This window comes from Rhynchophorus ferrugineus, unplaced genomic scaffold (genome assembly GCF_030347505.1).
Source record: "Rhynchophorus ferrugineus isolate W39M unplaced genomic scaffold, kcgeb_rfMv2 rfM5, whole genome shotgun sequence".
Taxonomy (NCBI): domain Eukaryota; kingdom Metazoa; phylum Arthropoda; class Insecta; order Coleoptera; family Curculionidae; genus Rhynchophorus; species Rhynchophorus ferrugineus.
The window spans coordinates 5,499,940-5,512,333 of record NW_027472584.1 but is presented as its reverse complement, the minus strand read 5'-3'; the positions used below and the strand labels follow the sequence as shown (position 1 = coordinate 5,512,333).

Genomic DNA, 12,394 nt, shown 5'->3' with positions numbered 1-12,394 from the left:
CAAAAATGTATACCGAATTTATGGTTTCCTAGATTTATATATAATATATTTAGTTTTATGATTTTTTTGGTAGTTTGCTTCTAAATAAAAATATATTGTATATTAATATAGCAACACTTTGGAACGATATTTTTCAAGATTGTTAATGTAATAGGGTAAAAAATTAAAATTGTGAATGACAAATAAGTAATAGGTAATATTTCTTTTGATTGACTTTTTGGTGTGTATCTAACACCCTCGGTTTTTGTTAGAAAATATTTCTGTCCGATAATAAATAAAGCATTAATTTTATTTTAAAAAGCTCTAGTAGTTATTGTGCGATCATTTTTAATTCATGGTTATTGTAATACATGTTATATATCACATAGTAATACATGTTTAGTTTAAGTTGTATTGTATTGTTTATATTTATTTAGTATATTGTTTAAAAATAGCAATTCATCTCAGAACATTCAAATATAAAAGTAACTCCACTTCCTTTAAAATGTAATTAAGTATTATAGATATATTAATAGTATTCAGTAATGTTTTTCTTTTTCTTTTTTAAAGTTAGTACGTGAAGGAATACGTACATCTCCGTCTCGCGTATACTAAGGTTGTAAAATATAAGCAAATATTAAATTAATTGCTCCAAGCAATTATATCCGTCCTTTCCTCTCTTACAATTTATATAGGAAAGGGATCGAACATACTCGTCTGACATTAAGAATTAAAATAAAAAGCTAAGCCGTGCATTAGATTTTGCATATTTTGTAGTGGTTAGTAGGCATGTTGGCCACAAAAAATATCGATATGTCGAAGGAAAAAATATCCATATTTTTTGCAATAAGTATAAGATATATCGATATTTTACAAAAAAATGTATGTATATTTTTAATTGAAAATAAACATAGTCAAATATTAGCCTAAAAAATATTTTTTTCTAAAACTCTTAAGGAATAACGGTATTTTTGATAAACCATTAAAATTAAGTACCAGAATTCACTAAACGTTTAAAAATAAGTTCCGATTTGAAAGTTTTTTTTAATTGTACTTAATCTTCTGAAATTATATCATCTAAAAAATATCGATATATCGACAAAAAAATATCGATATTTTTTCTGCATCCCTAGCGGCTAGTTATTTAAATTTTTGTGTTGATAGTGCTGTATGGAGATAGCTGATACACGATTTTAAAGTTCTTCAAGTCGTAAAAATGTCGAAGAAGCGAAGATCAGTTAGCGGGTCTCAAAAAACCAAATCACAGACTGATCCAGACGTACCGGATCAAAATACAGAAAATATAATCAATGATGTAGTCAGGTACATTATTCTTAAAGCTGACGAAAATTCATTTTATACCAGATCCGAATTAAATCAAAATGTAATTCACAAAAAGGGCCAATGCGTGGATAGTGTTATACAACAAGCAATTAAGGTTCTGGAAAATGTTGGTATTATTATTGTTATATGGATGTTGTTGATATTGTTTTGCATACATTTTTAGGTATATGGTTACACACTTACTGAATATGATGATGTAAAAATGAAAAAAAAAATTTATTTTTTAATTAGTATGTTGCCTTCTGTAAATTATTCCGATGAAGAGGAAGAATGTGTTTCTAGTTATGAAACTGGTTCAAATGTACCAAATGCTGCTCACAAGATACTGACTCTATTAATTTTATCCCATATATTTATGACAAACGCGCCAGTATCAGACAGTGAGCTCTACGATACCATTCCTTTATTGTTTTTATATTGTTGATTTATTATTTCAGAATCCCTTTATAGTTTCCTGAAGTCCTTGGATATTGATGTAGAAGTTGAGCATCCATTTTTCGGTAAAGTCAAAGAATATATAAGAGAAACCTTGATAAAGAATTATTACCTTCACTGTGAGTTTGATGAGAAAACGAAAATACAAACTTTCCAATGGGGGATTCGAGCTGAAATTGAAATCTCAAAGATGAAGGTTTTACAGTTCGTGTGTGAGGTAACTATTTCAGTTGACTTATAAGCACATTGTCAGGTTATTATTGATTTACAGATGTATGGAAATAAGCAACCAAAAGACTGGCCAGAACATTACAGAGCGGCCGAGAATCAGTTCAAAGAAAGAGAAGAGCTAAAGGAAGAAACAAGGGATGAATCAAGCTAGTCACCGATACTGGTAGAACTACAATATAAAGTTTATTTGTATACAAAAATTGTATCTTCTTAACTAATACAATATAAATAAAAAGATATAGGAAAATGTTAAATCTCATTGGTCCTTACATTGCGTTGTAAGCTGGGCCGCGACCTCCTTCTGGGACCACCCAGTTATTCTGGCTGGGGTCCTTGATGTTGCACGTCTTACGGTGGATGGCCCTCTCCAGAATCGAGTGACACAAACTTATACACACCAGCGGGACAATAACAATCTTCGAGTCCGTCGAAGACGCCTAAGTTTCGTTTGACAGGATTTTGCGAGTTTAAAGTGTTGCCTAACATAATTTGTGTTATACACTATATGTACGCTTTTAGTTGACTTTAAAAGATTCCAGTTGTGTTTTGATGACATTTGGGTGATTATTTTATGAACTTTTAAACAATTCATTAATAAAAAAAACTTATTTTTGTGTAATGCTCTAATTTTTCATTAGGTACAATCCTTTTAACTAACTTTCGGCAAGGTAATAAAACCCGTGGCAAAGACTACTAAGCATCCTCCAGGAAAAGTGAGATTGGGGATACTGTGAAAACTGCCGGTGCCCTGGTGAGATCCTATTGCCGTCTTCGAAGTGATGCTTTATGAACGGATGGTGTTTGAACCTGCGAAGAAACGAACATTACCGCATTACCGATCTTTGGATATTCAGTACTTTTGGAATTCCTTGTACGGGCTCAGGTACAGATTGATGTAATCCAAACCCGACGGCGATCAGGGATACCTCGTCGTTAAATGATACAGAAAGGATCCTCCGTAGGTGTTCTTATCCAAGGGCCAGCCGATGGTGTGCTCCGCGCACCCGGTTTATGTTTGAATCATTCGTCGCGATATCTTTAACGCTCCCGTCATCGTTGTACAGGACTTCGGAAGGTGCATAACCCGGGCCCACGGCCTCAGCTTGCTCTCCCAACCACCGAATAACGTGTCCCAGCGGGACGATATAGTTCCCGTGATTAAACATCGGAGTTCCTGACGAAATATCATTTATTCAATATATAAATCGATTTAAGATAAAGAATCCAACCTGGCAGGGCTGGTACCGGAATCCTACCGGTGCTAGGTAATAGACCGAACTTATCCTCCGTTAGGGGAGTGTTCAGAGGCGCGCCCTTCTCTTTCCAGTCCCATTTATAGGGCCTTCTCGACGATGATTACCTAAAAATCTATGTTCCGTATAGACCACCGATCAAGTGTGCTATGACTTCGATTCCACCGACCCTGATTTTCTTCCCTTCCGCGTCCAACAGTTGTTTGGCTCGTATAGTCGCGCTTATTCCAGTTGGACCATCGCCGACTATCAGAATATCAGTTTACATCTAGAATGTGTAATTTAAGAAAAATTAATCCTTTCAAGGTAAGTAATAATTTTAGCATGACATGTCAGACAGAAATTGTGAAGAATATATATTATAAATTTAAATAGTGTAGATACTTAAAGTGGTAGAAAAAATAGTGTTTTAAGCTGGGCATATATTTTTTCAGACTATTGAAGAAGAATTAACAGACTGTAACAGGAATAAAGCCAAAGCCAAGTCTCTTTGAAACAATTTTTTTGTTTTAATACGGACAAATTCTATGCATATTTATAATCAGACTTATAGACAGACAGGTAAAATAATAAAAATGATATCAATAAAATAATTGGTTATATAATGTTTAATTCATAATAATATATATTGTACAATTTTCTTAATATGTCACTCAAATTACCAATATTAACCTACGGGATAACGATGTCTTCTTTTCTTACTTAAATGGTAGTTGTTAAAAATAGAACCTTTTTTATTTATTATTATAGCAATAATATAGAATAAATTATGTTTTAATGAAAAAACAGCTGAATCATAGTGTATTTTATATTAAAATTACCTTTCCATCTTGGATCTTCTTCTCTTGGATGAATGAAATATAGTGTGTTATCTTAGAAAATTGATCCGAATATATTCCTATTTAACCCAACTGCTGGACTAGAAAATATGATTAGTTATATTTAAGAGTTCAAAGGTTACTTCACAATATACTATAAATAAAATAAAGCTCCAGACAATAATTGTATCATTACATATAATCATTTTAAGCTATAAAATTTAAAATATCTTATAAAATTTGTTTTCGACAAATTAATTAAATATTCCGAATTAAAATGAAATTTTAGATATTTTCAACGAATTCCCTAAATGCAAACTCATTTTCTTTTATTTTAACAGGGAATTGTATAATTAAAGGTAACAGAAATACCTTACTCAAAAAATCAAAGTCCAACTCAGAGGTTCAAACAAAATATATCAAAATTAACTGAGCTCAGTGCAATTTTTATTTATTAACCTTTGCCAACAAAGTAACTTATATCTATAAATGTAATTTTATGAAAATCGGTCTTATAACATAAATATAATACTAAATAACACATAAAGTCACAGTTCAGAATCCTTTTTCTCATCTTCTATGTTGATTGTCTCCTATATATCAATCTTGGAATAATTCTATGTCCAAAATATTACTACAATATTAAATAAGTGTATTTTCATCTGTAATAAGATTGTGGGAAAATAAAAATGATACGGCAAGACCGATTGTTTAGAAACAGACATTTGACAAGATTGTAGAAATTTGTTTTTTGGGTTGCCGAGCGAATTTAAACCAAATAAAATTACCTGACATCTGTGGAATTTTCGAAAAATTTATCTAGTAATCCTAGTTAAAAGAGCACATTCAATCCATATTTAGCTACTAGGTCACGAGAATTTTTGATATTTACGCCTTCACTCAAGCACATCTAAATAATAATGTAAGGAAAAAGGCTTTAAAAAACTCTGTATCAATAATTTCTTACAAAAGCTTATATTGTTCCCAATCATAAGACTGCGTAGTGTTGTTCATTCTCAAGGAACTCAGTATATTGTACTTCTAAGTTTAAAAGGTGACCTAATTTTAAGATTTGTTGGAATTGGCATCATCCTGAAAATAGACTATAAAAATACACTTGATATCATAAAAACTAATTTAAATTACCTCTGACATGCCTTGTACTTTACCAATAAGACCGTTGTCAAAATCTACCACATTGTCAAACATTCTATCAATCATATCGAAAATAGTCTACAATTTTGTTTTCCTATTTTTATTTTTGGACTTTGTTGGTTGCTGGAGAGGAGTTTTAGAGTTTTCTTGCTGTTTGTGTGTTTACCCTTCAATCTCAGGAATATTCACTAAACCAGGTAACATTTTCAGAAGCGATCCTTTTTCGATCTTCCTGATCCAGCGACTTCTAAATCATCAACCGTGCATTTTGTTGTAAATGATTTCTTATGGGCTGGCCCAGACTATCTCCAAGTTAACCTCCAAATTACGTTTTTGAGCAGCTTCATACACAATAAAAATGGGTAATTTTATCATTTGATTTTGTTCTTTGCAATTACCTGAAATAAAGGTAAGTTATCTAATCATCATTTTCTATAATAAATTGTCTACCCATTGCTTCAAATGAGAACTCCTCCTTGTTTTGTTAATATAATTTAGAGCTTGCAATGCAGCTTCATTACGAGCATTTTTTATCGTTTGCGCCTCTCCATAAAATTTGACGTCGTTGACGTTAAAATGGACTTTGAAAGGTCCCATCGTGTCAGAATCATTTCTTCTAACATGAAGAGTATCATTAAAATGAACCGTGTCATTCAGTTTATGCAAATAAGATTTTTTCTCTGAAATGTCTGGTGATGCAGTCTTGCCTTCTATTTGTTCCTAAAAGGCACCTTATGAATATGAATATGAATATGAATTGAATAAATATTGAATACCAAAATATCATTAATTATAGAGTATTGTACAGACATCCCTACCTTTAATGCTAAATTGTTTAGTAAAGCTACAGGTGTTTCTTCAGGTTCTTTTCACTCTTTTTGATCTTCAAAGAATGATGTTGATATTCTGTATTTTTCAGAGCCCTCTGTGCAGCTTTCCTTTGAGCATTCTTCAAGCTTTTACCATCCACTGCTTAATTTTCATTTCCTAAATAGAAAGCAATGGTAAAAACTGTATTGTGAGGTCAATGAAATTTTTGATATATAATTGCATCTAATAATTTCACATTAATATACCTCTTCGTTAATTAATTCATATGAAAATGTAATATCATTACATTCAGCAATTCGTGACTAGAACTTAATGAGGATTTGTCTTCTGCTGGTTCACTAGTCAAACCTAAAACTCGGTTTGTTTCTGGCACAGAGGGATTATTTTTCCACGTTTCCGAATAAAGATACCACGATGAGGTATCTATTATTCTTCAAAGTTAAAAGCGTCCCAGATATAGATCCTTTTATACCAGTGAATTAACTATAAACATTGCTATTTACCAACAATAGAGTCCCTGTCGCCAAAAATATTTTTATATCATTTAATAACAATCCATAACTTAAGCTTAACAAGGAAAATAATAGTAGTATACAATTAAAGCAAATCATACTCAAATAATATAAAGAGAAAACATATATAACCGGGGAAACACACTAGAACTAACCTTAACATAATAATATAGAGCTGTAGGGGGTAAAAAAAATTCGATATTCTTGATAAAAACTATCGATATTATTAGTAAAAATATAGATAATTTTGGCTAATCTATTGATTTGGTTTATATTGGTTTATTTTTTTTAATACCGTAGTTATTGCACTAAAGATTTCGGTATTTTTTTTCCTCCCATATATTGATTTTTTAAAATTATTTTCTATCGATATGTTTTCTGGCCGCGGACATATTTAAAAATATCAATTAACATATTAAAATACAATAAAATATTTGTGGGGTATTATTCCATTTCATAGAAAAATTCCATTCTTTTTTACAGATCCACAGAACATTCAAATATAAAAGTAATACTACTTCGTTTAAAATTAAATTATAAATTGCATGTTATTGCATGTAATTATTATAATACTATACAGTAATTTTTTTTCTTGTCTTTTTTAAAGTTAGTTTATTATTAAGCCTACTGACTGGCGAGTGGCCAACTTAGAAATTATCCCAGAAGACATCCCGTCTTACCCAGCCTGGTTACTGGCGTGACTGGGACCATTTTCCTTGTCGGATTTTGTACTCTTACCTAAGGGCATTCACAAACATCACAAATTTACTTACATGCCCCAGCAGAATTCGAACTCGCGACTATCGCAACAGGGGGACCATCCTGTCGCCTTTACTACTGCGGCAACTAAGCCAGCTATTAAATCGTTTATCATGAAAAAATATTTTATAAAATAAATAAACTTTTTTATAACTATTAATTTGTGATATGTATGGTTGCAGAATGTATGAGCAAATTTAAAAAATTCCCTTATTTCTCATATGATTTATCTACCAAATACTTCATTATAATGAATCAAAAATTATGGATAAATGATCCAGGGTTTTGTAGAAGGGTCGGGGTCAGGATATAATGAGTCAAGTAATAAGGGGTCAAGTTAATGGTAGGTTTTATCAGGATAAACGATATAAATGTGCATGTATTTTGATTTTGTTGATTTGACATTTAGCATGATTTTTTTATTATTGAAATTCACGCCATTTCCTTTAGCTTGTAGGATTGGTTGCATATATCACTTTAATTCTCAACTCCCCACTCTAAACGTTTTTTCCGCTCTATTCTAGGTTTTATTTGAATTAAATATTGGGTTTATTTTGTGTTATGTCAGTTCTATTGCTGCTTTTTAACGTTATTATTCGGTTTCTTTAATAATAACAGAATAACAGTGCATTTAATTTGATTTGTGCTTTTAATGTGAAGATTTATGGTTTTTATATGAAAAAAATCAAAATACCGTGGGGTAAGGTAATGCTCTAAAACTGATTTTGTTTATAATGTATTTTTAATGTGCAGGAATGGTTGATGGTGAACTGAAATCTTGATTCTTGATGTATTGAAACATTTTCGTACCACCGATCAAATCACCTTCAGAGACAGTAGTGTTGTATATTTTAATTGTTATGATAATATTTTACGTATATCAAATTACTAGAAGAAATTAAACTAAAAGTTTTTAATATACGAACAGTTTTTACTTCATTGAATATTCCATATTTATGTTTATTATATAAAAGGGAAGAATAAGAGAATATATATGTATATTTGCTTTTAGGTGCGCTGATTGTTATTCTACAATTTTAAAAATAATCTCACTTATGACGCCTTTGTTATAATGTATAAATTTTAAATGTTTCAATACTTAGGTTTTATTAAATGGAATTTGAAAATGGTTAGTAAGTGTTAGCTCATGATATATTTTGCGTATACTTTAATATGCAGACGTAAATTACTTCAATGATTATTATAAATCAAATATATTTTCGGGCATATATTGAAGATATTTTTAAGACAAATGTTAGTAACATCATTTTTAAATTACTCACTTAACTTTATTATGGGAGAAACATGATTAACTTAAAAAATAGTGGTCGAATCGACTGTTTTTATTCGATAGTTACCAACACTAATTCAATTTTAGTTGGGGCAGTAAGGAAATGCACTTTTTTATTAGAACATAATTAGCGTTGGGAACTATGGCTAATCAGTCGCTAGTTTCGGTTCGACTGATTGTATTACTTTTTACTATCGACTGTTTTTGAGTCGTGTACTTTTAGTTACTATTTTCGGTTCTACTAGTTTCATTCGACTGCTTTTTAACGTTCTGACTCTGTCGTCCTAGGCGCGACCTTGACAAAAATGTATACCGAATTTATGCTTTCCTAGATTTATATATAATATATTTAGTTTTATGATTTTTTTGGTAGTTTGCTTCTAAATAAAAATATATTGTATATTAATATAGCAACACTTTGGAACGACATTTTTCAAGATTGTTAATGTAATAGGGTAAAAAATTAAAATTGTGAATGACAAATAAGTAATAGGTAATATTTCTTTTGATTGACTTTTTGGTGTGTATCTAACACCCTCGGTTTTTGTTAGAAAATATTTCTGTCCGATAATAAATAAAGCATTAATTTTATTTTAAAAAGCTCTAGTAGTTATTGTGCGATCATTTTTAATTCATGGTTATTGTAATACATGTTATATATCACATAGTAATACATGTTTAGTTTAAGTTGTATTGTATTGTTTATATTTATTTAGTATATTGTTTAAAAATAGCAATTCATCTCAGAACATTCAAATATAAAAGTAACTCCACTTCCTTTAAAATGTAAGTATTATAGATATATTAATAGTATTCAGTAATGTTTTTCTTTTTCTTTTTTAAAGTTAGTACGTGAAGGAATACGTACATCTCCGTCTCGCGTATACTAAGGTTGTAAAATATAAGCAAATATTAAATTAATTGCTCCAAGCAATTATATCCGTCCTTTCCTCTCTTACAATTTATATAGGAAAGGGATCGAACATACTCGTCTGACATTAAGAATTAAAATAAAAAGCCAAGCCGTGCATTAGATTTTGCATATTTTGTAGTGGTTAGTAGGCATGTTGGCCACAAAAAATATCGATATGTCGAAGGAAAAAATATCCATATTTTTTGCAATAAGTATAAGATATATCGATATTTTACAAAAAAATGTATGTATATTTTTAATTGAAAATAAACATAGTCAAATATTAGCCTAAAAAATATTTTTTTCTAAAACTCTTAAGGAATAACGGTATTTTTGATAAACCATTAAAATTAAGTACCAGAATTCACTAAATGTTTAAAAGTAAGTTCCGATTTGAAAGTTTTTTTTAATTGTACTTAATCTTCTGAAATTATATCATCTAAAAATTTCGATATATCGACAAAAAAATATCGATATTTTTTCTGCATCCCTAGCGGCTAGTTATTTAAATTTTTGTGTTGATAGTGCTGTATGGAGATAGCTGATACACGATTTTAAAGTTCTTCAAGTCGTAAAAATGTCGAAGAAGCGAAGATCAGTTAGCGGGTCTCAAAAAACCAAATCACAGACTGATCCAGACGTACCGGATCAAAATACAGAAAATATAATCAATGATGTAGTCAGGTACATTATTCTTAAAGCTGACGAAAATTCATTTTATACCAGATCCGAATTAAATCAAAATGTAATTCACAAAAAGGGCCAATGCGTGGATAGTGTTATACAACAAGCAATTAAGGTTCTGGAAAATGTTGGTATTATTATTGTTATATGGATGTTGTTGATATTGTTTTGCATACATTTTTAGGTATATGGTTACACACTTACTGAATATGATGATGTAAAAATGAAAAAAAAAATTTATTTTTTAATTAGTATGTTGCCTTCTGTAAATTATTCCGATGAAGAGGAAGAATGTGTTTCTAGTTATGAAACTGGTTCAAATGTACCAAATGCTGCTCACAAGATACTGACTCTATTAATTTTATCCCATATATTTATGACAAACGCGCCAGTATCAGACAGTGAGCTCTACGATACCATTCCTTTATTGTTTTTATATTGTTGATTTATTATTTCAGAATCCCTTTATAGTTTCCTGAAGTCCTTGGATATTGATGTAGAAGTTGAGCATCCATTTTTCGGTAAAGTCAAAGAATATATAAGAGAAACCTTGATAAAGAATTATTACCTTCACTGTGAGTTTGATGAGAAAACGAAAATACAAACTTTCCAATGGGGGATTCGAGCTGAAATTGAAATCTCAAAGATGAAGGTTTTACAGTTCGTGTGTGAGGTAACAATTTCAGTTGACTTATAAGCACATTGTCAGGTTATTATTGATTTACAGATGTATGGAAATAAGCAACCAAAAGACTGGCCAGAACATTACAGAGCGGCCGAGAATCAGTTCAAAGAAAGAGAAGAGCTAAAGGAAGAAACAAGGGATGAATCAAGCTAGTCACCGATACTGGTAGAACTACAATATAAAGTTTATTTGTATACAAAAATTGTATCTTCTTAACTAATACAATATAAATAAAAAGATATAGGAAAATGTTAAATCTCATTGGTCCTTACATTGCGTTGTAAGCTGGGCCGCGACCTCCTTCTGGGACCACCCAGTTATTCTGGCTGGGGTCCTTGATGTTGCACGTCTTACGGTGGATGGCCCTCTCCAGAATCGAGTGGCACAAACTCATACACACCAGCGGGACAATAACAATCTTCGAGTCCGTCGAAGATGCCTAAGTTTCGTTTGACAGGATTTTGCGAGTTTAAAGTGTTGCATAACATAATTTGTGTTATACACTATATGTACGCTTTTAGTTGACTTTAAAAGATTCCAGTTGTGTTTTGATGACATTTGGGTGATTATTTTATGAACTTTTAAACAATTCATTAATAAAAAAAACTTATTTTTGTGTAATGCTCTAATTTTTCATTAGGTACAATCCTTTTAACTAACTTTCGGCAAGGTAATAAAACCCGTGGCAAAGACTACTAAGCATCCTCCAGGAAAAGTGAGATTGGGGATACTGTGAAAACTGCCGGTGCCCTGGTGAGATCCTATTGCCGTCTTCGAAGTGATGCTTTATGAACGGATGGTGTTTGAACCTGCGAAGAAACGAACATTACCGCATTACCGATCTTTGGATATTCAGTACTTTTGGAATTCCTTGTACGGGCTCAGGTACAGATTGATGTAATCCAAACCCGACAGCGATCAGGGATACCTCGTCGTTAAATGATACAGAAAGGATCCTCCGTAGGTGTTCTTATCCAAGGGCCAGCCGATGGTGTGCTCCGCGCACCCGGTTTATGTTTGAATCATTCGTCGCGATATCTTTAACGCTCCCGTCATCGTTGTACAGGACTTCGGAAGGTGCATAACCCGGGCCCACGGCCTCAGCTTGCTCTTCCAACCACCGAATAACGTGTCCCAGCGGGACGATATAGTTCCCGTGATTAAACATCGGAGTTCCTGACGAAATATCATTTATTCAATATATAAATCGACAGACAGACAGGTAAAATAATAAAAATGATATCAATAAAATAATTGGTTATATAATGTTTCATTCATAATAATATATATTGTACAATTTTCTTAATATGTCACTCAAATTATCAATATTAATCTACGGGATAACGATGTCTTCTTTTCTTACTTAAAAGGTAGTTGTTAAAAATAGAACCTTTTTTATTTATTATTATAGCAATAATATAGAATAAATTATGTTTTAATGAAAAAAGAGCTGAATCATAGTGCATTTTATATTAAAATTACCTTTCCATCTTGGATCTTCTTC

At 31.3% G+C, this 12,394-nt stretch overlaps 3 protein-coding genes across 3 annotated transcripts; 2 read left to right on the top strand and 1 right to left on the bottom strand.

Moving 5' to 3' along the window:
* The first annotated feature begins 1,170 nt into the window (after positions 1-1,170).
* On the top strand, positions 1,171-2,224 carry LOC143197527 (non-structural maintenance of chromosomes element 3 homolog). Its single transcript, XM_076406064.1, has 4 exons — positions 1,171-1,429; positions 1,487-1,703; positions 1,761-1,975; positions 2,030-2,224. The coding sequence occupies exons 1-4, from the start codon at positions 1,196-1,198 to the stop codon at positions 2,138-2,140; spliced, it is 777 nt and encodes a 258-aa protein (XP_076262179.1). The 5' UTR covers positions 1,171-1,195; the 3' UTR covers positions 2,141-2,224.
* A 495-nt stretch (positions 2,225-2,719) lies between these two features.
* On the bottom strand, positions 2,720-3,504 carry LOC143197384 (electron transfer flavoprotein-ubiquinone oxidoreductase, mitochondrial-like; the record flags this gene model as incomplete). Its single annotated transcript, XM_076405766.1, is given in 3 exon segments — positions 2,720-2,796; positions 2,847-3,163; positions 3,219-3,504. Coding segments are annotated over 2 exon segments (492 nt in total), but the record flags the coding sequence as incomplete, so codon positions are not given.
* A 6,569-nt stretch (positions 3,505-10,073) lies between these two features.
* LOC143197525 (non-structural maintenance of chromosomes element 3 homolog) lies at positions 10,074-11,127 on the top strand. Its single transcript, XM_076406061.1, has 4 exons — positions 10,074-10,332; positions 10,390-10,606; positions 10,664-10,878; positions 10,933-11,127. The coding sequence occupies exons 1-4, from the start codon at positions 10,099-10,101 to the stop codon at positions 11,041-11,043; spliced, it is 777 nt and encodes a 258-aa protein (XP_076262176.1). The 5' UTR covers positions 10,074-10,098; the 3' UTR covers positions 11,044-11,127.
* Positions 11,128-12,394: the final 1,267 nt, after the last annotated feature.

Coding starts and splice junctions, on each gene's coding strand:
- LOC143197527 (XM_076406064.1), top strand. CDS start 1,196: ATGTCGAAGAAGCGAAGATCAGTTAGCGGGTCTCAAAAAACCAAATCA. Junction 1,430..1,486: donor CAATTAAGGTTCTGGAAAAT/GTTGGTATTATT, acceptor ATACATTTTTAG/GTATATGGTTACACACTTAC. Junction 1,976..2,029: donor TTTTACAGTTCGTGTGTGAG/GTAACTATTTCA, acceptor ATTGATTTACAG/ATGTATGGAAATAAGCAACC.
- LOC143197525 (XM_076406061.1), top strand. CDS start 10,099: ATGTCGAAGAAGCGAAGATCAGTTAGCGGGTCTCAAAAAACCAAATCA. Junction 10,333..10,389: donor CAATTAAGGTTCTGGAAAAT/GTTGGTATTATT, acceptor ATACATTTTTAG/GTATATGGTTACACACTTAC. Junction 10,607..10,663: donor AAACGCGCCAGTATCAGACA/GTGAGCTCTACG, acceptor TTATTATTTCAG/AATCCCTTTATAGTTTCCTG.